General features: G+C 39.7%; 1 protein-coding gene across 5 annotated transcripts in view; it reads left to right on the top strand.

The window, feature by feature from the left end:
- Positions 1–23,941, top strand: part of RB195_009710 (uncharacterized protein) — a gene marked incomplete at both ends in the record, with an annotated part of 58,190 nt that extends 34,249 nt beyond the window's left edge. Inside the window, 12 exons of one of the 5 annotated variants that reach the window (XM_064190382.1) lie at positions 2,210–2,306; positions 2,491–2,630; positions 21,183–21,255; positions 21,328–21,428; positions 21,687–21,808; positions 22,004–22,135; positions 22,192–22,318; positions 22,379–22,549; positions 22,726–22,830; positions 22,949–23,059; positions 23,395–23,425; positions 23,783–23,901. In XM_064190382.1, the coding sequence (XP_064047966.1) occupies positions 2,210–2,306; positions 2,491–2,630; positions 21,183–21,255; positions 21,328–21,428; positions 21,687–21,808; positions 22,004–22,135; positions 22,192–22,318; positions 22,379–22,549; positions 22,726–22,830; positions 22,949–23,059; positions 23,395–23,425; positions 23,783–23,901 (1,329 nt within the window). Of the gene's footprint in view, positions 1–2,209; positions 2,373–2,490; positions 2,631–5,155; positions 5,231–20,668; positions 21,150–21,182; positions 21,256–21,327; positions 21,429–21,686; positions 21,809–22,003; positions 22,136–22,191; positions 22,319–22,378; positions 22,550–22,725; positions 22,831–22,948; positions 23,060–23,394; positions 23,426–23,782 lie in introns of those variants that run through there. The other 4 variants (XM_064190383.1, XM_013450640.1, XM_064190384.1 and 1 more) reach the window with 4 other exon arrangements.
- Positions 23,942–24,102: the final 161 nt, after the last annotated feature.

Raw genomic sequence — 24,102 nt, 5'->3', positions numbered from 1 at the left:
TTAAGTAGCGAGCGTTTTTTAATCAAAGAGAAAAATGCGCGTGGATATAGAAAGTATTCGAAAATGACATGTATCATTAGAAAGAGTGTCGCCACAAGGTTGTGTTACACTGATTTCTTCACTTTGTTAACTTGTGTTTTCTCAGATCATTACACAGGAGTATTAAACGGGGAAAATGAGGATTTTTGACGCAATTTTTTTCTTGCATTTAACCAAGAGAGTAGGGCCACTGAAGCTGATGTGGATGCTTAAGGAAAGCGCTCCCCGTTTTTCTTTCGCGTTTCAGAATTAGAAATTCAAATTTTGACTTCGAAAACGGATCACACGCCTATCGACTCCACCGCCGTCGATTGGGGGAAAACTCATTTTTTCCATCTTTCCTTTTTTTTCTTTGAAAACAAAAAAGCTGCTGCAAATTAATGAACAGTATGCTTTTCTGTGTTGTTTTTCTCATAGCTTCCAACAACATGCTTATATTGTTTGATACTTTTCCTATGTCACTTGCTGATTCTCTGCATGTTCTCTCCTGTCCTTTTCTCATCTTTTTCCATGCTTTTTTTGTTTTAGTTTTCAACTCTCATCTGATGCCTCGCAGAACAGAAATCTCACGCGCTACATCAACAACTTGATTGCTTACATAGGACTGAATGCGCTCAGTTTTGTCAATTCGACACTCCACTTCAATGATCTGAAAAAACGCGAGTCAATGAACTAGAAAAGTCAGCACAGAACTCTCTTGTAAAGTGAGAAATTCTCTATAGAATGTTATATGGTCTCTGTAGAATGACATTCTTTATACATAGGTTTCGGAAATACTTCTTTTTTCTATGTACATTTTCCACTTCAAAACACAAATGTCTTATTTCTTAACTTGATAGAATCATTGGCACTGAAATCGATTTCTGTAGAGAAAGATACTGTCAGTCCGTTTTTATTTAAAATGCTCTCTCACCCTCAGAAAAGGCAATAGGTCTCTTCATTTGAAGTGCAATCCAATTAATGGAATTGCATTTTGAATTCTACGGGTTTTTTTTTCATGATACTCCCTGTAGTTCTGGACAACAAGTTCATGGAACAGTTGATCAGGAAGATGATTTTGTCGAATATGATGAAAGATACCTTTCCGTTTCTACCCAAAAATTTTCCATCTTCCAAACTTCCCTGAAGCTTCATTTGTCTTGCGCAACAGAACTTTGTCGTACATTTTGGAACAGAGAAGAGTCTTGCACGATTGAAGCAAAATTGCTACGAAACCTTTTACTGAGATCACCGCAAATGCATTGTTTTTGTCTACAGCTGTTTCTTTCTACTCGCACTTTTTAGAAAGTCTGCCCTATTTTAATGTTACAATTGGCTACCGTCTATCGGAACATAAGGCGAGAAACGTGATTGCATACATCTCTTGTGTACGAACTTGGTGGTAGAATAGAATTTTCTGATTTCTAATTGAGAGTTGATGGACACTTCAGCACCAAGCATTGTTGAAATCATGATGTCACATCAAGTAAAATATGCAAAATTTTGTAAATATTGGACACTTTCTCACTTTTTCTTAGTAGACCGCTTGTAGTAATTTCATTGCAAGTAGTAGGCGGAACGAAAGAGTCATTCTCCCCAATATGTCGTGGAACCGCAGTAACACGAAATTAAAGGCAGCATAGCACGAATCTGACGTGGTGAGGGAATGGGCCGGAAAAGCTAGAGATTGGGTTGTAGATTGCGAGATCAGGGATGGTTCCGCTCAGCTTTTCCTAATCGTCGCAAAAAAGTCGTGGGAACGGAGTTTTTTTCCAACGAAATACGTTAGAACGTACCACATTGTTCACGCTCCGGCTCCCTCACCTGCTTGTTCAATGGTTTCGCTTCAATAGGTAATCGAGTAGAGCTCATTGCCTCTTGCTTTCGGCGGCTCGTACGCAGATGCGGCGCATGCACAAGGGTGGCGCGTCGCGACTGAAATCGCCACAAAACGGCATCTCACACGACGTTTTTTTACTACGATCAGGGAGAGATGAACGCAACCACCTCGGGTCCTGCAATAAACGTCCCCATCTCTAGCATTTCCCGCAGGTTCTCTCACCACATGAGATTCGTCTTATACTGCCTCTAAAAGAAGGTGGAAGAAAAACTATTCATGGTTCGCAATTCTTACGTGAAAAACTCGGAGAATTTTTTTTTTCATTTCTGCCAAAGAATGCGTTCTTTTTAGTTGAGTTTATCGGGACCAGCAACTCCACCATCACCGCCTGCGCCGATGTCAGTGTCAGCTCGAGCATCAGCGTCCACTGATGGAGGCATGCCAACTTGTGAGTGGAAATCAAGATGTAAACATCAGACGTTTCCTAACACCATGGCAGCACAACAGCCAGAAGGTATTTGGAAAATTTTGTACGGTCCAGGCGTGGAAACTAAAAACGAGGAACGGTGAAGTTGGTGGAGGCGCTTACGAAAAAAGACATGAAGTATTGGGAAATATTTTTGATGTTTTAGCGCCGATGTTTTCTCCTCAGCCACGAAATAATGGTCGCCCACCGCTCTCAAGATTGTACCGTCCTGGAATGCGTAGTTTAGATTCAGGTCTTGACCTTAGTTCACCGACGATTGGACATACAGCACTGCTTATCAAAGAGGTATTTACCAGCATTTTCTTACAACCGTTTCATACTAGATCCGTTTAAACATTTTTTTAAAAATTATTTGTGTTGTCTAACTGGTCATGTGTTCGGTTGCCATACTTGGATTTTCAAACTATAGAAACTCAGCTGGAGTTTGCAGAAAGAGAATCAGAATATTCCTTACGTTCTGGTGAGATAGGTTCGATTTATATTGAAAAGTGATCACCACAATTTTCCCGAGGAGTCGTGCAGCGGAATATCTCAATATCTCAGGAGTTTCATCAGAGTCTACTAGTTCCGCATAAAATTTGGATTTGAGTGGAAAAGAAGAGCGCATTCATCCAGTCAGGTTAACACATTGTCCAGTCACAAATGACAACTCGGGATTGGTTGTCCTAGCTGCTACTCTTTAGAGTGTTTCATTGCCACGATAATTGCGGACGTTAAAGACAGCATACTAAGAATTGACGATATTGGGACCTCTCGATGAGAAAGTACGGTTACGGGTGTAGTTACGAGTACGAACGATCCCCTGGAATCGCAAATGTTACACGTCACTTGGCGTCTTGTAGGAAAATTCGACCGTCAAAGCCGTTTCCCACGGCGTTGGGGGAAATTGAGCATGATTGCCCTCATTCTAGTGACCGATTCTTATAACCCTATTCTTTCGTGAGATCCCATCATCGTCAATCTCGTGTTATGCTGCCTTGAAGCTGACTGTGGACTAGTTGCGTATTCCTGCCGCTTCTTCTCAGAGTGTTTCTTTTATGAAAATGTTATAGTTAAAAGCGTCAAAGTGTTCAAATGTTATTATATATCTATACAAATGGGTGCAATCGGTCTTTTTTTTGCTCAAAGTTTCCACGTGAATTCGCTTGAATGCAATACCAACAGATTTTCTGAATCTTAATAGAACTTGATATCTTCTCACTTTCTAAAGAAGTATTTTTTGTCGACGTACACAAGTCTGTTTAATGAGGAACTTTCAACAGTAATTTTGAGTTAAAGTTGGGTTGAACCTCGGGGCGCCAAGGATCTAACGTTGGGTGGAGCGGTTGGCTGGGCGGGCAAATATTTCATGTCTGGTAATTTTCCGTGTACATTTTCATGCGGACAAATTTGCGGCATGCATTTAGCAAAGAGGTGATTTCAAAATTTTGTCTCGAAATATTATTATCCGCATCTTCTCTTTCACGCGCCACAGTTCAAAGTCACAGCGCCTGATGGTTTATTCAGTGGTTTATTTCTGAACTGTTCAAAATCAACAAATTTTACCAACTTTTTTTCAAGAAAAAAAATTTGTAGGCATAGACTTTATTGGTATCCACATTATTCTTTGAACTCTTCTTCCACTAAATAACGTATACTCGCTTTCGATGCTTGTTTCATTTCTTTGTATTAGAACCGTTCAAGTGAATCTGTGGATGTACTTGGATGATTTCTGGTTAATATAAGAGTAGTAACTTCTTTTCCGAGTGCTGCTTTCCTTTTTTCTCGTTTTTGAGTCTCTTCTATCCTACAGTATTCCTGCTGAAGGGAATTTGGTCTGACGCGAACTTCTTTGGTACATTTCTGCTAATGGATTTCATATAGCCGTTATAGATCTACGAATAGGTGCAGTGAGGGTGAGCGCTAGATGTTCTTCACTCCATGCGGCAATCGATAGTTGTCGGAGAGGGGCGGACCACCGCCTTTTCATTTCGATGCTCCGGAACTCGTGTCAGTGTACATCGATTTTGTTTTCTTCACTATGCACAGTTTTAGGTTCTTACTTGAGGCAAAAGGCTCTTTGCAGACTTTCATCTAATTTTATTACTCTTCACCGAAGTTTCTTTGCATTTTGCTAGTAGGGAGTCCGTTATGAGCTATGCGAAGAAAATAGCAGACCAATTCTCTGGAATTAGATGACGGCTGCGCTGCGATGCAATTCTCCAATAATATTTGTTGGTACTGCCATAAATTTGTCTGGTACATACTAATGGCGATCCCGTAAACACGTGGTGAACTCGTGATGAATTGACATAGGCGCACCTTTGTTTAATCCAGAGTTCTCCGTACTGCATTCGTCCCTATCTTCGGAGCGGTCATGAAAGCAACTTATTCTTAGTTTCTTTAATGACATGACTTTCTCGTTGCTTCTGCACTTTGAGAAAAGCTTATGGTTAGCGCCGACATCACTTAGCGATGACTTCATTCTATTTGACTCATATTCTCATATTCGACATTCTTTGCTGAGACGTTTCATTTCCTGGAAGAAAACAATCGCGACTACAGTCTCCTCTATTATTCCGAACATGTCATATAGTATGTTATCGTGGCGACAAAAAGCGAAAACATCCACAGCGCTTGCGAAATAAAGTGCTGGATTTGCATCAGCCCGTCCTTCTAACGTAGTGAGCTTATCCTTGCGTTAAGCTTCATAGGTTCCCACATCACTATCTGGTTCTTATTACTGTTATGCTTGTGTTCTTCATTGGGGTCATCCTAGGTAAGATTATCGGTTCCTACTGATTTACTCATTCTGAATATTAGATTTTCAGACCAGGAAAGGAAAATTCCACGAAAATGATAACAACATTGTTAGTATAAGTGTAGCAGTGAAGGGTAGTTGGTAAGAGGTTCGATTGCAGATGCTGCTCGAAACCCCCAGAAGGGCAAACAACAAATCCTTCACCCCTCCGAGGTCGATAAATTAGTAGCAGACCTGTCTAGCTCATTAATAGATCGTCTGGCTCTCGCAATTTATTCCCTAGGCCAAATGCACGTTTGTATGCTTCAGACTATTCTGAATTGAGGAACGCGTTGCCTGCATACCAAGATTGGTTAACGCTAGACACTTTTCCTCTATTCAAGGTCAATGTTGAAACTAGAGGACTTTTTAATCTTCCTTCTTTCATATTTGGAACCTACTGGCGGAGTTTTATTTCCATCAAAGCTTTCCTATTCTTAGAGCAACTGTACATAATTACAATTGGAATTTTTAGAATCAAGCTATATCATTTAGAAGGTTTCCAGAAACCTTCTTAAGAGATTTTGCGGTGTTTTCCTTCTGTTTGTTTATAAGATTACTTCATGTTGTACCTTCTACCGCTTCTGCCGCTTATAAAGGACGAGTCTCGCTTTTAGGTCTTCATTCTCTGCATTGGTTGTTTTTTTTTTTTTTTTTTTTTTTTTGGGGGGGGGGGAGTTCTTTCCATCGCTTATCTGATCTAGTGCTTGGAAGACAGTAGATGCTAGTTCTGAAGAATCCTAAGATGACAATGTAAGAAGTGAAGGTAGAGCCGCCAACAGAAGATTACGCGCTGACCTGCCGTTCTGCGCGTAATCTTAGTGTAATCTCAATTGATACATTTTTCAGCGCTTGTTTTTTTTCCCCTAGTTTGAGGTTAGGCCTTTCATTTCTCCGTGCAGACACAACTTCCCTCGCCATCAAACGTCTCGAAAACTGGCTATCGCTACCGAAGCTTTATTTTCGTTGGAAAAAGTCGTTTTGTGTATATAGTGGGCATACCTTTCGATATTGCTTGGAAAAATCGCACACAGTCATTGAATACGTGAGGAGGAACGTGCTTAAATCTTCATTCCTTTGGTAGTGAACCTTCTAGTATCGCTGGATGTTTTTCACGTGTATTGACGAAAATCTTTCCAATAACTCATGTTTTGTCAGTGTTTGGTTACGGAGTTTAATATTTCATCAAATTCCAACTGCTTTTGACATGCTGTTGCGTTTCGAAAACGTTCTCAAAGACCCCGTCCTGAAGATTGTTTTCTGCTGTTTTCGTCCTTAAGTTTTTTTTTTCCTTAACAGAGACTGTGTCGTGGACTTTTTCCTTTCGTAAAATAAGACAGAAATATAAGTTGAGCGACCGTAGTAACTCTAATCCTTCAGTAATTGCGAGTTTTTATTGTCAAAAGTGACAAATTGAAGAAGGTTCTCCGGTTTTTTTTTGTGTTTCAAGCATACATTCTTAGTCATCTACTGACCAGTCGCCTCAAGCAATTCAACAATCTTCTTTCATATAATCACATAGAACAGGATGACCTCCCTTTTTCGTTTCTGCCAGTCTCTCCACGTCCTACCTGCCTCTTATCAGATTTTCGCAGCAGTCCTCTTTTTTCACGTCATCTGCACAAATTAATTTTGCCGCAACGGTTTATCTGGATTCATCCTTCTCGGCGAAACAGATTTGTATAATTGTTTCGCCTCGTGTGGGTTCTCCAATGCTCTCAACTTCAACGTTTTGCACGAATCCGGCAACTTTTTTCCCCTCTGTCTAAACATTAAACAAGTGTTCGTTTGTCGTGCAGCGCAGAGGATTCGAAAACAGTTTCAGCGCTGCACGATTAGAGTTTGCCGTCAGTTAGGCAATGTGGTTTTGTTTAATGCAGTTCCTTGTTTGCTCGTTCAACGCTCGCGGATCGACTTTTATTGTAGACTCTGATCGTTTCTAAAGCGCGGCGGGCGACAGTGTGTGCTGGTCGACCCGCTTGGTGTCGGTGCTGTTCCGCCATATCGATCTGAGTTTGGCGGATACACCTAGTTCCGCGCCGCTTCCAGAACATCCACATCGCTGTGTGCACACCACTAGAACACGCTTCCGTTGTCCAAATTACAATCGTCACCATAGTGTTCAAATTGCCGGATGGAGCATGTTTTCTGAGCGTTATTTATCGGTACAATCATCATTTGATTCATCGAGATTCACTGAACCTTCACACCTTCATCAGTGTATGAATAAATATTGAGTATTGGCTTACATCTACAAGTGAAAAGCGAATCGACGTGCCTAAGAAGAATCCTCTCGTGATTAACTTTCGTCTTAAAGGATTGATCCCTTGTCGTCTAAACGGCCAACCAAAGATTACACTCTGTAATCATCATTAATTTCATCACTGATAGTTTTACAATTTGCCTTAGGATCTCTTCGATTAGCAGCTGCAAAATTACATCGTGAATGTCAAAAGAAAAAAGACATCTTATCTGTCAAGAAGAAGTGCCTTGTTAATTATTCTGAAATCGAGGCGCTGCTATTTTATTAGGAGTTTCATTTTTTATTTTAATCGGTCGCTTATATCCTGCTAGTAGTAAGGTTTTCTCCTTATTTCTTCGATTCATTCATGTTTGTTTTATTGCTTCGATCCAGAGATTGCCTGTTTTTTTCGACTGACGATTCAGTGACTTGAGTGACAGCCCGCCAAAAGGAACTCTGCGTAACCTGCTGGTTGCTACATTATGTTGTTAACTGTAGTTCTCGTCCATACTTCTCCCTTCGTATGTCACTTTTTCGTTGTACCCTTTTTTTGTCGATGTCGATAAAGATTGCTGACAGTGAGGTTGCTTGATAAGACTACTACCCATTAGCCGTCTCACAGCGGTCTACGAAACGCTTATTGCTGCTGCTGTGATTTCATGCTTCCTCTTCAAGTGATATTACTTTTACTTAGCTCAATCATTAATATTTCTCCTTTGATGGTAATTAGTTAATAATCGAAATTTAGCACGTCGCAATCTTAGTTTTCAAAACTGTTACAAACTTCCTTGAAGGTTAGTTTTCATAGGTTTTGAATTTGCTCCCGATTTCCTAGTGGTTGATGTTTAGTTGAGGTTTTTCTCGTCATTTTCAGTAATTATTTTTCTTGTTTTGTTTGTCTGAACCATTGCAGCACTTCATTTTTCAAAGACTTCTGTTTGTTTCCGTCGTATTTGCTCAAATATTATAATTATTTTCACTCCAGAGATGTTGATGCAGGTAGCCATAGTAGCTTTCGGGGTGTGATGTGGAACTAGGCTTCTATTTTTCCGCCACAGCATTATTTTTCGCAGTAATCGCATTCAACGGCTGTTATGCGTTGCTCGTTGTAGTGGAACTGGAAACGAATGAGGCCGTTATTGGTATTTATTTTGCAAAGCTCAAGGTTCACGAAAATACACGCTGAGTGAAAGCAACAGTGAAAAGTTAAGTGTTATGTACTAGAGAATTTCATTCTTCTCTTCTTTTTTTTTGGGATAGTACACCTTGTCGAACTTGATCATATGAAAGATGCAGTTGCATTTGAGTTGTTCAGTGTTTGGCTATGTTATAACACTGTCAGTAGATCCAACCAGAATTTCTATGAGTGTGGTTTGATTCTTGAATGATGCGAGTTTTTTTTTTAAATCGGTCGCCGTCAAACGCATGTTCTCGCCTGCATTTGATACGATGACTGAAAACTCGCAAAAATAGCCTCGTTTTCTCGTTCCCCAGAGGCTTTTCATGAAACGACTCAACTCATATATTTGGTTAGCTCAGCATATATTTGGTTAGGTTAGGAATTGGTTCCCCATACGCACATACGTGAACGCTTTCTACATATTTTGGACGTTGTTTTCCGAGGATCGAATAGCAGTTGCTTTTTAACAAATGGACTAATTACAGCTCCTGTATCTAAAGGCATCTTCTTTTACCACTGGAATATCCGAAAACAACGTATCATAATGTACTCTGAGATCGTATCGTAAGATGTAGTATGCTTTTCTGTTGCTAGTGTGAAAAAATCTTGAACATTTTGTTTATTTTAATTTTTTTTTTCGCATTGCAACATTACGATGCTTTCTTCGCTTCCTTTTTCCACTGGGTTTCGACATGTCATCACCGTGAATCCGAAGATTCTGATAGTGCCGCAGAAAATGACTGATCGGAATCAAGGAAAAGTTAAGTCCTGATGAGAATTTTTTTTAAAAAAAGGAAGCAGAACATAAAATAAACAGAAAGAAAGGAACCTTTTAGGCACACGCTACATGTCAAAGCTCGCAATGTCTGCATTTCCGAACATTAAGTGCCGGCTGCAAATTCTTCAATAAAAAAGAGATTAACTTTGCTGCGCTCAGTTTGCTTATCGGATAGCGTTTTTCTATATCACATTATATATACCGTAACCACCTAACTGATGTTTCAGTCTTTGTACAGACAAACTTTCTGCAGTTAAGAGATTCAATCACTCTGCATTGTTTGACTTCTTGGATTAGATGTTGCGCCAACACTTGATAAAGAAATCTCCGTACATCCGTTTTATAAAACATTTCTGAGTAATTGGGCAGGTGCATTGTAGTCGGGAATGGATGCTTCTACGGCTGCACTATCGGTGCTTCGAAACTGCACCAAGGTGCCATCCAATCTTCAGAGTCGATAAGTTAAGATAAATTGGAGATGGACTCATCCGGGATGATAAAAACACTAACCTAATATGCCGCCTGCCTCGCATGATGCATTGCACACACATTCATAAACCTTCGGGATTCCGAATCCCAAAGGCATCGATCAACGCCGCCACTTTATCCTTTATTTCTAAATTACTATATGAACTGATGTTTGTCACTTCTGCTTTCAAATGTTTGAGGACTGAAATATGTCGTGTAGCTTGCATGTTATTCAAAATTCAAGGTCTTGAATAATTTTATCGGACGCAGGCGTACGGATACGAAGTACCATTATTTTGCATGCGGTGAAAGCAGCTTCCTCATGAATTTTGGATCCTACTTTTTCAATTTTAGCTTTAGATTGCTTGCTTTTACCTTCTTGGGAATTTGACATTTATTTTAGCACCAGCAAATACTGGACAATGCAGTAAATTTTGCCACATAGGATAAATGAATTTCTTTCGCTTTATTTCTCTCGTTTTCCTTCTGTTAGATGAGAAGCAGCGTTCAACGTGCTTAAGCAATTTTCCCCTCGTGCACCGCGGCAGTTAGTCGATTTCTCGTCATTTTTGCTTTTCTCGCACAACTCCTCTTCATTTCCCGTCCCACATTTCTTTTTTTCCAGCGAGAGGGACCCTTTCCGAGATCGTGTAAGTTTTTTTTAGTATAAGAAATTAGATTTCTTCGTTCGAATAAGTGTACAAAACATTGGTGAACACCCATTCGGAAGAATCAACACACTCCTCATTTTGTCCACTGAGGTTCCTCTCAAACAATACAATTTTCTATTTGCTAAGTTCTTTTTTCTTTGAAGATAAACCGGGTTTGAAAGCACGTAAACGCCCAAATTCTTCCTCTATTTGATGAAACACCTTATCAGACTTCTAAATGTTGTTTGTTCAGTGTTTTTGCGTACCTTGAGTTATTAGTCTAATACTCGTCCAAATGATGAGTGCCGAGGCGAAATTCTTCAGAACATTGTCCGTTTAGAAGAAGAGCCTCATTGTTTCATATTCTGAGGGTACCAGCGATGTACGATATTTCTTCTATGATTTTATTAAAATGATATGCGCATATCATGCAAATGTCATGCACTTCGTCACCTTATTCACACATATGATGCTCTAGGATTGCACTTCGTAAGTAGTGCAAAGAAACAACACGTGAGCAAACGCTGTAGAGCCATTCCAAGGAAATACAATCTATTGAGCAAGGAAAAAAATCGAGGTGGTCGATCCGAATATCCGAGGTTTCGCCTCCTCAATCTCAAGTCTCCTCAATTCAACTTTCAAACGAAATTACCTCTGACCTTTCTTTCTTATCAGACAGACAGGAAATGATCATCATTTTGATGACGTTCCAGCGACTTCGACTTCCTCGGAAAGAGGCTGTTAGTTCTCAAACTTACTTCTACAAATATTGTAGAAGTAGATTTGAGAGCAAATCCCGCAAATTGAAGAGGTATCATGTCTTATTAATGATGCATGAAACGAGATTGTGTCAGGTGCGGGCATGAGTTACCATATTATGATCTTAATTGCACAATAAACATTAAATGAGTAGCTTGAAGTGCGATAAGAACTAATGCGTTCACGTCACTGCAATCTTTGTGTGATGTTTTCTGAAATTGTGCACTATTTGATTCTATGTGCTTCTTTGTGCCAAATTTGGCAGTTATGACTTGTACAAATGCAGCATTGTAACCTACAACTACTAGCCGACCCTTCGGGTTGTGTTGTCGAACTTTCAGCGCATTATCCCATAAATTTTATCTTTATTAGGTAGCCCGGTGGTCTCAATTACTTAGTCCATTGCGCTGCAAACAATAATGAAGCGGTCTTCAACATCAACGGCCAACCATATTGAGTTGCTGGTAAAAGTTCGCCATTTCCCCTTTTGGTTTAGTAATGTTCTTCATGGATAAGCTAAATGTAGTGGTAGAGACATTTTTGTTTGATCTTGGACTAATAAACATGTCTTTCATGACCATCTATTTCTTTAAATTAACATTTGAGGTATGAAGCAATTTCGAAAGTGATTTCTGATATCGTATCGCTAGATTACGTTTCGAAATTCCCACTCGACTTTCATTACTTCTTTTTCACTGGATTTGCTATGTATTTTCTGGGACATTTTAGAGTACATCAACCTCTGAGTATTTTAATGGCGCAGTAGCCCCGACCGAGCCCTTAAACATCAAAATACGCAGAGAATTTCACCTGGTATTTCAAATTTCAAAGAAATTTTTAAATGTAAACTCGTTGCGACTAGTAAAGCGGACTTAATTTTGTTCCATTCTTTTTTTTTAATGTGAAAATAACTAGATGGCATCCAACTGAAGCTTTTGCGATCTGTCACCCACAACTTTGTCTTTTTGTCTCAGTTGACTCTCGTGATTCGTTTTTATGTAGTCTATAGTATGGATGACTGAACACATTAACATAAGCCGCAAGGTTTTCCTGCCTACGTGATCTCATCGCTGTCACATGGTCTGATGTGATGGTGTACTGCCGCCCATTTACAGTTTTCAGCTGGAATAGTTTTGTGATACAACTAAGTGACTGAGTAAGTGAGTGAGAGCAAGAGAGAGTTAGTGAGTGAAAGAGAATGAAAGAGAGGGTGAGAGAGAAAAAGAGATTATCGTTCGCTCTCTGCGTTCCTGTGTACTTGCGTCAGCAACGGGGGCTTTTATCGTGTGCTGTGTGCTTTCTCTTATTCCACGCGCTCACGTTCCCTGTTCAAATGTCGTATCACGGACACATATCGCGCATTTTTAGCCGAAAATGCACACTTATCTTAGACTCCCTCTTCTCTTTTGCGTTTCTTTCTTTTTTTGCATCATGTTTATATCGATTGTAGTTGCAACGCATTACAAAAGCACGCCTTGTCGCCTCCGCTGTAACAATTCATAGTTGTAGATTCCTGTGGTTATTACAAATCTCTGTTCATTCCTTGGATCTCTGCTTTGGTAAGAAATGGTGACGGGTAAAGTGTAGTTGGGAGGAAGGGAAGGCAGGGCAACTCAATTGCATTCTATTTTTTGGAAGCTCCATCTTCCTTCTTCTCTTAGCAGCTTTAGCCTACAGCTTTAGCTGTCGTAGTAACACTAATTCTTAGGTTTCTGTCACCGACTGACTTAGTTGCTCACTTGTAACATGTAACTTCACGTGATATATAAGAGCGCGGTTGAGTGTCCCTCCTCCGCCCAATTACCACTTTGCCCGCCGGTGATGAATTTCAGGAAATTGTATAATTTTCTGGAAAAGTCTGTGGATATTTGGATGCACTCTCTCATTCACGTTTGGAGATTACGAGTTCATTTTCACGAGCGAAGCCATGTGCAGAACTACGGCACCACCCGATTATATCCGTAAATAACATCCGCTCTGTTGATAATTTGATAATACAGAACCCAAACAGAGCGTCCAACATACTACGGATGGCAATGCAGTAGCAAGCGTTTTTTGACTACTAAAAGTATATATGGTTTGAGAATGAAAACCTTTTTTAGAAGGATAACAGTAACGTCGCTGAGACAGAAAAGTTAGCCAAAAATCATCCAGTAACCAGTATGTCAAAGGTTTTGAATTGTAGTTTTGTTCTAATCCTTTGCTATTGGAATTTTTGTGGAGGATTTGAACATTTTTTGCACCATTTTCTTACTCCTAAGAAATAACGGTCGTCGCCTAAAGCGGTAAGATCATATTTTCCTTCAGTCCTAGCCTGCATATCTATAAAGTATCTGAAATTTGTACTCGTAGTATCACAACTGCCTTATTCCACATTTTGAGCCCGTGATTATTGCATTCTATTCTATTTCCACAGTGGATGTTTTGCAGCGAAACGCACAGCTGCCTTATTGTTATCGAGACTGTTGGATGCTGTTGTCAGACAAATTTCGTTGTTGATTCACGTAACATATGTCATTCTCTTCCTTCCCTCCTCTTCGCCCTCTCTCATTTTGTGGTCAGCATTAGTTTATCATCTTGCCTTCTCCTTTTAATACCTCCTAGCAAAGTTCAGGTCGAGCAAAAAATGTATTCATTGCCTCCAACGCCTTCTCATATGAGTTACTTCTGCACCGCTGCCCCTATCCTTGTCCATTCATGCATTTATATCATAAAATCTACGTTCTAGTAGTTTATTCCATTTCGTTCATTCATTTTTTTTCTATTTCATTCGAGATTCTTATTCTCATTGTGACGCTCATATCACAGTTTTTATTATTTATACTTTGATAGATCGAATAAATTTATTTAAAGCAGCGGGTATGCTAAGAAAACCTGTGCATTTTCTTTGATTTGAACATTTTCTAGAAGAGAACAAGGAAATCTAAAGATTCTCCTACTCACTTGGATCCCACATGTTTTTGCTCCCAACTACAACTATTGTAGTGTGACAACCAAGTGGAATTTTGCTGGAAAATTTGCGTTGAGCACTGCTTTCAAGGAGCAACTTTCCGTGTGTACTATTTTCCCCTTCTGTGGCTTCCTTCTCGAAAGAACCTCAGCTGTTGTGCTCTTCTAGCTGTATAATGGCGAAGAACGTTCAGAATTTGATTTGCATGAGGACTTCTGCTTTTGCGGAAAATGACGGATGCATTGCTTTCTTGCAGCAATTCATTCTGCAGTGTTTGGTTTGGATGTAGATTTTCCCGATTTTCTTGTCAAAATTTGCATTTCTGTTCCATCGTGCATATATTGTAGAATTCAAATAGGTCGGTTCGCTGAATTCGTTTTCAGCATCTCCGTTCTATCTTTCGAACATTTGGAATATCAGTTCTGATTGGATTTTATTTGTGACACAATGACTTTGTACGAAATCCCAACCCAATTTTCCAGGTCATTGTTAACCTTAAAGTGTGAAATTCAGACAAGATTCTGTTCTAAAAGCAGAGTTCGGCGATATTTTCGAGGTTGGGATCTCTTAGCTAACTTGAAGGGGGCCGAAGATAATTTGAAAATATAAGGTGGGAACGCTAATTCCTGCCAAATATCCAGGGATTTAAAACGTCAGGTGCACTCGGGAACGTCAGACGTCTGCGAAAACGCATCCGATAAAATGATCTGGATCCCACACTGGATGAGGACATAGGGGAGCTAAAACAATGACTTTCCTCCTAACCTGTCGATAACTTGCTTATCGGATGCGTGGAAATTTCCCCTATTTTATGGAAGTTTGTTAATCGTCTTACCATACGTGGTTTTCAGGCGTCGTGTTGATTTACAGCTTGGAGTGCTTCTGAAGCTAGAAGTTCCAGGATTTGTAAAGGAGGTTCCGTTTGAAATTTCACCGTAGCACTTGGAAACAGTGGACGTTTCAGCCCCTACCAACTTCTCGAGATCTGTTCGGAGTAAAAATTGAACGTTGCCTTTAAGTAGTGAGGGATGCAGTTCACTTAAGCCATGGGATAATTTTCGAAAAGGCAGGGCAGTGAGGTGTGCGCTTCGATTCGATGTGCGCCGGCAGTCGTCGGATTTTTTTGTCCGTAGTTGGCGGCCATAAACGTCTGTCTTCGTACGTCGAATAAACAAGTTCCTTTAATGCTTTCGATGCTATTCCTACCTCATAGGCCAATCAATTCGTTTTTATCCATATTCAGCGGACGTACAGCACTTCATTGTGTTTACAATTGGTACAGTTTTTCTTGTTAGAGTTTTTCTTTTCCTCGTGGTTCTAGGCATTGCACGTTTCACGCCATCTTTTTTTTTGTACGTGAATTTCCAAGTTTGATGCGGAAGACGTGGCGTAAATGCTGTAAGATTGTGCCACTTTTCGCTCCCGCACATGTGACATTCTGTGCTGGCTGCTCGGCAGTCTTCTTGTTGATAAACAGGCGACAGCGCCGAACTTCACCACATATTCATGATAATTTTGGTGCTTCTTGATGACTTTAGATGTTTCGTATCTCTCGAATAGTTGATAACTTTCTTTTTTGGAAACAATTTAAGTCCAACAGAACAGCTTGAAGTGGTATATTGCCGGTTTGTGATGATTTAAGGTGAATAATATTTGCGTAGCTCTCTCTTTTTTTTAAATTTTAGCGGATAGATGTCAACTCAAAGATTCTTTTAACACTATTCGTCCACTGCATGCCTAGAAATTTTTCTCAAACTTTCGAAACTATATTCCTTTTCCATCTTACTTCCTTTGGAGACTAAAACTTAGAAACCATGGAGAACATGGCCACCCTTTCGTTTTAAAGGAAGGTAAACAAATTAAATGAAATAAATTAATGAAGAGAGAATGGTAATGTATTGCAGTGTCGTGCACATATTGGTTCATTCTGGGCTTCTACTAAGTGAAGTGTCACTCTGACAACATCCTAACCTTTATCTCTTTAACGGTATTTTGTGTAAACAATAAGGTTGACGCAGTTATTTTATTTTCGTATTTTTTTTTCTTTTCCAATGATTTACTCCTATTCTAATGTCGTAATCAAACGACGCCATTAGTGCAATTTTGAATCCGGAGAAAACTAGCGTCAACGAGTGTGAATATGACTAATGGTTCTTTTTTTTTCGATGTTAGAAAAACTCCAAGGGTTTTGTGCAGGCATTTCTTTATGGCTGTTTCTCATTCAACTTAAACAGGGGCTGATTAGGTCATGGTAAGTGGGGCAACGTTGTTCGTCAGGTTTGCTATCTGGAAAGTGATACTGTGCGGAAAGTGATCTTTCTCATAGGGGTCCGTTTTGAGATGTGGAAAGAAATTATAAGTTGGCCTAGTTATCTGGTTTCTGCAGAGATCTAGAAGTATGCGCTTCGCAGGATTTAATAACAAAAACATTAATTGCATCATGTGTATCTCATTGGCTTGCAGAGCCAAGCATTTCGAAAACTCAAAAGGAAACTCGCGTTTTTATTGCTTGTGGAAAGTTTAACTTAAGGGCCACGATTACTCGTGATCTACTTCCTTAACACAATGTTTTGGTAGAGAGACCCTAGCATCACCAGATTCATGGTGTGCTGCCTTTAATCTTGTTAATGTTCAATTAGCTCTAGAAAATAATAATCATAGTAATCCTAATCATTTTTTATTCATTTATAGATAACTATCTGAACATATTTTCACCATTGAAATGTTATTTGATTTAGAATTGAACTTCTCGCACATTCTTCGCTATCAGTCCATTGGAAATTTAAAGCAAAGATTTCGTTGATTTTTCTTCTGAACTTCAGCCTCCGCAAGAATGGTGCGCTCTTTATTTTAAAAAACGATTCTTCATCTAGCATGTGTTACTTAGCGGTACCTTTTGCCATCCATTTTTTTGCTTCATGGTATGTATGTTTTATGGTTTGCGAGACATTAAAAGGAAATATATAGTTGTACGATTCAAGTGATACGCAACTAAAAAGACGCAGTGCCCTTTTACAGAATGATTTTGTTAATTAAACGGTTGTGTAGTTTAACTGCTTTTGAATAGGACTCTATTAAAATTCAAAAAAAGATATCATCTACTAAATTCCTGTTGTAAACGGTCGTTTCTTATCTCTTTCGAAACTTTTAGCTGATATTCTATTTATATTGATTTATATTGATAGTGATAGTACGCTTTTCTTTGTGATCATCCTCTGATTCGTACCTGTCGGCGTCGGCCGCACCTTCATCTCCACAAATCCTACAGCTGTTTTCTGTACCACGGCACTTCCAACTATAAGGTCAGATCTCTTATTGCTTGCATTTCTCTTTCCGTGAAAGTTTTCAATCTAGCTTAGCTCTGAAAATCTTGATTTTTCTTTTTTGCATGCTTTGAAAAGAGCATCACTAGCAAGTGTAATGCAATGTAGTTAAAAATTTTAACAATATGTTATGGATTCCCTCCTCCTGAACAGATATTGTTCAAGTCCAAGTCACGTTCAAGTCTTTTTTTGCTTCACTCAGTTTTTTTTTTGTCAATTTTTTGTGTAGCATTCTTCGACAAGAACGCACTCTCTGCTTGCTGCCGTTTTCTAGTCAGTAAACGTTGTAACATATGAGTGACAATAAATTACTTTATATGTATGAACGAAATTTTATTACTCTCTTAATGAAAAGGTAGGATATCACTTCCTCCGAGTTCCCTCGCCCATGAAGACTTCTTTATTTTTGTACTCTATGTACTCGCTGTGCGGGGTTATGCTAATGGTTGACACTATTGCACTGGCAAGGAAAGGAACAGCTAAATAATGCTAAAACTATGGTTCAATATTCCCAAAAAAATTCTAGCAATCACAGTTTTTTCTACTCACTTAAAGGCATCACCCCACGAATCTGAGGTGGTACGGATTTCAGGCTCCAATCGAACTCGTTGTAGAAAATAGCGCACCGGAACGCTCTAAGCCGTGTCTTCCGGCCCGTTTTTTACGACAATTAGGAAGAAATGGACGGAATCACCCACCCCCTCCCCTCTCCGTAATCTACTATCTCGTATACGAATACTCCACCCGAAATCTGTAACACCTCAGATTCGTGGGGTGATGCCTTTAATGCTGTTTCAAGATATCTGTGTTTAGATTTGCATCATTTTTGATAGTAGCATTCGGGGCATTTTCGATGTTTAATTTGTTGTAATAGTAGCAGGGTTCGGGACGTACTATGCGAAAGTCCCAGAAAACTCTACGATTATGGAAAGCAGATGAATCAGTGGTCTGACCAATTCACCCGACGATCCAACTCTCTACACGCAAATTACTGACGAGATGAAATCGCGTAAAGTTGACTTTGTTGCTAGCGTCATCATTATCGCGCAATTCTATCACTTTGCGGTTTCATTTCGTCAATTCTTTGGAATGTGTTGCCTCGTAAGATAAACTGTTGTTCTATATGTTTCTCATATCTCTAATTGCTGGATGTATATGCTGGGTTCGCATTTTCACTGCGATACTTGCTGCTTAGTTCTCGTGCCCTACTCACAGTTGAGAACTACCTAATGTCGAATTACTTCTCGAACGCTGCTTTCGAAGCGCAACAGCTCTACAGATTAATGAGGTGAATCTGCTTCGTCGTCGCCGAAGGAATGAAATATCTCAACTCTAATGTATGACCTATTTACTCATATATGTTTTGACGTCTCCCTTAGTTGTTTGCATAAATACAGTATCCCTTTTCCCATATTCGCTCAAGAATCGAATCGTCTCAGCTGTCAACAAACTATTGTTCCCCTCCGGTCTCTCTAGAGTTCTGTACTGGACAGGTGCTGAGCTGTAGATAGGTTGGGTGACTTCTAACGGCCAGTGATGGAATTGCTTAATTTTAGTCATACAAGAGTTACGGTCGAAAATTTGTTTCCGAACCGAGCGAAAATAGTTTTCGCTCATTTTCTCATTTCCATTTATGCGAATTTTATAATAATGATATATTGGCCTGCAGAGTGGGAAAATTTCTTGATTTAAGAGCAAATTATGGATTATTTTAGTGGTAGATTTCAATGTGTAACATATCATTTCTGCATGAAGTTCTCAAGCTTGCCAAAACACTGACTTCCGTTTTTTTCCTTAAAATTTACCTCTTAAACGAAACTTTTGCGCTACTGTTACTTTTCGAGGGCAGAAAAAAAAGAACTCCAGACGTTAATAGAACTTGGCTTCCTGTCCTCTAATGGAGTTTTCCACTACTAATTACTGTCAATGGGAAGCTGTAGTTCTTTTTCGTCTTAGAAAGTGATGATCGCCATGAACTGAACTTTGTTCGTAGTTAGGTAGAACAGTTCATCTGCAAGGAATCGATCATTACACTGGTCGATTTCTGTGGATAAGTGTACTGCACTTTGATATGTTCGCATATGAAGTGAGCTGGACATCTGAAATCTATGCGGACGTGTTGGTTGAGGTTTTTGTGGTTTAAGTGGTCTTGTTGCAGTTTTTATTCCCATGTTTTTCTCCCTTTTTAACTTCATTCAAAGTCATTATTTGCTGTAAATAGAAACCATTTATGTGCTTACCATCTCCATGATTATTTTATTGTTGCTAATCTCACTGAATAGACTCTTTTCGTTTTCCAGTGCAACGTCCTGCCGTCGAAGCGCGCTTGTCTTGTCTTTTTCAGAGAGCGATCAATTTGAAATATTTCAGTCTTAACTTTGTTTACTTACATTTGGATTTGGTTGCTGGCCCCATATCGATATTTAGTCGATTCCGATATATTAATTACTTCTTTCACGTTTTCACTTTCCCTATTGATTTAAATTCTAAAAAATCAGTAGCAACTACAAGTTCTTGTATCAATGCTAGGGAAATGTGTCTAGGTTGTATATCTAGACGTATGGTTGTGAACCTGAAAGATTTATCTGGGGTTTTTCATTGCTCCATTGTTGGATTTGAGTTGCATTTCCAATGCTCTCTGTGTTGTGATCTGTGCGATTCTTCTCTGTTGAGCCTGTCATTGATCGGGATCTCTAGCCATTTCTTTGCGACACACTTTTGCTAGCGCTTCTTTAAGTCTTCGTAGATTCTTTAACTTGTTTTTCTAAAATTGGTGATTTTTTCACTACGATAAAAACTCTTTTCAAACAAGGCGAATTTAGACAACAGTCCCGTTATACCACTATGATTTATGTTCCTTTACTTACTCATGCGTTCTTGTTAGATACACGCTTCACATCTTTTTGAGTCAACGGCTCTTTAAATTCGTTTTGGTCACAACGTAGATCAGATATTCCCAGTATTCCGCGCACATTCACGCTGCTATAATGTTCGCTCTCGCTCAAGAATTTTATGTCTCGGTCTGGATATGCTTTTTTCAGCTTTTCTCCTGTTTTCATCTAACCCCGTGACTGAGACAGTGAAAATGAGAAGATGAGTCACATGTTCGTGTCTGCTTCAGCGACCACTTGATTCTGTGCCACTGTTGCTGTTCTGTTCGTTCTCCCTCAGTCACGTTGCCGTTCTCCGTAAATATGGTGTCGCAGTCCAGTCGTACAACGCCAAATGAGCTGCTCGAACCGCAGCCATCCCAACAGCCACGTAAAAAGAGCAAGAAAGCCTACAACTGGGTGGCACAGGCTCGCTCTCGTGCCACAGGAACTCTCCGGCGCACGTTATTTGGCCAGAAATCGAAGTCTGCTAGAGCTAGGGATGCGGAGAGCATTTTAGCAGAGGAAGACGACGACTACACGCAGACGAACTACGACACGGTGAAATCACTCCCAGCCACGGGTCACTATGGCAGAAGCCGTGTTGGGCATCATCTTCATGTAGATGTGGAAGGGCATCTGGGTGTCCCGCCACAGCTCTACCATCATCCACCACCGGTCATTATCCTGAAACTACCCAGAAGACGTCAAAGCGCGCAGCCATGTCGCATTTCACCAATTGCACGAGTGGCCCTGTATGACCCAGTGTTTGACTTCCAAGCATGGCAATCGGCACTTGATGAAAGTAAGTACTTCTCCTATCTCGTTACCATTTCAGGCAGCCCTCTTCAACTCATTTGAGTCAATGACCATTGGTTCAACTGTAGCTGATATAAATACTGTGTTTTTCGGTGCGGTTCTATGCGAAAGCAACTGAGTTTTCCTACATAGACGCTAAATTACGCTATGATTTTTCTCTTCAGATTGCCAGGATGCTGTTTACTCACTGTTCATGAAAGCACATAAATGTTACGACCTTATACCGACATCCACAAAACTTGTCGTTTTCGACACACAACTACCGGTATGTTTTTCCTATTGTGAGATTTCTTGAAACTTTCCTCAAAGAACAAACATCTGTTGTTTGTGAATTTTCCCTTGAAATCTTCGGTGTAAAGGACGTAATTTCTATCACCGGCATCTTTGATGAGAAAATTTACTCCGACGCATCTTAGCGACGAGTTTAATGTTTGTTTAATAGGTCAGGGATTTCAAACGGATTAGCATTGATCCAAGAAACGATGTTTACTGCACACGTATAAATTTTCACACGATATTGTAGGTAAGGAAAGCATTTTTCGCACTTGTATATAATGGAGTTCGTGCAGCACCTTTGTGGGACAGCGAGAAGCAGCGTTTTATCGGCATGCTTACAATCACGGATTTCATCAAGATCTTAATAAAGTAAGCTGGAGATTTGCAATTATTAAGGTTTAGATCTATCTTTTACAAATCCAAAAGCGTTTTCATTTTTTTTTCTTCATAGCGAATACGTCGTTAGTTTCAGTTGATATCCATTTTTCCACTAGTTCGAACAACATTAATCGCACAGAAGGAACGAATTCATCTGAATACAACTTCTCTAATCGTATGTTTAAGGCACTATGAAGCTGGCGATAAGGAAGAAAAAATGCAGGCTCTTGAAGAGGAGCAAATTAGTCATTGGCGAGAACAGTTTGAATCAGATGAAAATGGCGTCCAGCCTCTCGTAACGATCGATCCAAACGAAAGGTAACTGTTCTCGAATCCATTCTTTGTCTCTGTATTGGCTATTTTTCTCCTTTCAGCTTGCATCGGGCAGTACAAGTGCTTTGCGAGTCAAAAGTTCATAGATTACCAGTTATGGATAAGAACACTGGCAACATCAGCTATATCCTTACACATAAAAGACTTATCAAATTTCTATCTTTATATGTGAGCTCCTGATTTGTAGTTTTCTTGATTTTTTTTTTTTACTGAAGTCGAACATTGTAGCTGGGCGACTTGCCAAGGCCAGCATTTATGGAACGCACGCCAAAAGAGCTGGGCATAGGATCTTGGGGCGACGTTGTCACGATTCATGTGGATACGCCACTCCACGACGCGCTGGAGATCTTCCTGCGAAATAGGGTTTCGGCTCTACCTTTAGTGGACGAGAAAGGACGGGTGAGAGCTCTATTCACTTGTTATTTTCTACACCTACTGTTCACGTTAACGACATTTATTTTCGGAGATCATCTTGACGTTCCATGCATAAATCAGTCTTCCCTTTCGTTTTTGCCAATCTTTTAAACTACTTATTTCCATTTGAACTTTTTTCTCTAATACTTCATTTTGCATAGGTTGTTGATATATACGCCAAATTCGACGTTATCAGTCTGGCAGCTGAAAAATCGTACAACAGGCTCGACTGTACTGTACAGGAAGCACTCAAAAATCGTTCTGATGTGGGTCTCACTTGTTTTCGTTGCATTCTTTTCGTTTTGTAGGTGAACGATATCTTTAAAGGACGTTAACGCGCTATTTCTATTTCTCAGTACTAATTTTTCTAGTTATTTTTTCCAGTGTTTCGAAGGTGTACAATGTTGTCGTGAGACCGATTCACTATTTGATGTGCTTCAAGCTATAGTTCGCGCTGAAGTTCACAGGTTAATAGTGACGGATACGGAGCAGAGGGTTTGTTTACCTTTCTCCTTTCAAATGATGTGATGCCTTTAAACAATAATTCTTCTATTAACAGTTCACTTCGAGATGTTTTCTACACTAATCAAGGTTTTCATCCTCGTAAAGACTTGTGCATTTGTTAGATGACTTAAACATATCAACTGACTTATAGGCAGCATTGAATGTGTTCAACCGAATAAAGAGAGGGGGTGCCCTTTCCAGCGCACACTCTTTCCTTCTTTAACGCACACTCATCTTTCTAACTCCCATGCCTCGATCAAAAGTGTTTCATGTTTGCCCGGTTGAAGACCATGCAATGTGACTATATTGTGGTATTTATTCATTAGAAACATGATGTAGATTTGTTGGTGGAGGTAGGTGAACAGGTAATTGTACCTGCTCAAAAGTACAACGAAACCACAGTTTACGTGCTTACTCAGGTGTGCAACCAGGTACAATTACTGCGCTTTGACGTGTCTTAGAACTTAGTAATCACAGTAAAAAATGTGTGAAAAAGGAAATTTCGAGTAGTATGATTTTTACGTCGTCAGCTTTCATGGGAGATGACATCAAAGTGCCTATTTCGTAGTTACTGTTGGATCGTTTGTAGATTATCACGGCCATCTTTGATATTCATGCACTTTTCTAGGATAATCATTGGTTTCGCACTGAGTTTTTCTGCATATTGAGATTTATTTGTATAAGTCTATAAAAACCGAAACAAGTTTCTTCCAGGTAGTTGGAATCATCTCCCTTTCCGACGTTCTCAAATTCCTCATATTGGACCCGGCACACAACACGGAGCTTGGAGGAACATCTACTCAACAGTCACCACACGTTTCGATCGACGATAGTCCTCCAATAGAGGGAATTCCAGAAGGTATTGAAGATTAAAGGAGGTCTTCATTCTAAAATGGACTTGGTATGTACTTTTGCTTCTTTTTGTACCATATTATTCATTACTTACAATAGCTCTGCTCTATTTCTTTTCCTATTTTCAGTTGCTTGGTCCACGCACGACGTATTTGCAGTGATTTACTGTACATACCTGATCT

The sequence above is a fragment of the Necator americanus genome, chromosome III (assembly GCF_031761385.1).
Source record: "Necator americanus strain Aroian chromosome III, whole genome shotgun sequence".
In the NCBI taxonomy this organism is placed as follows: Eukaryota; Metazoa; Nematoda; class Chromadorea; order Rhabditida; family Ancylostomatidae; genus Necator; species Necator americanus.
This window is presented reverse-complemented; position numbering and strand designations above follow the sequence as displayed.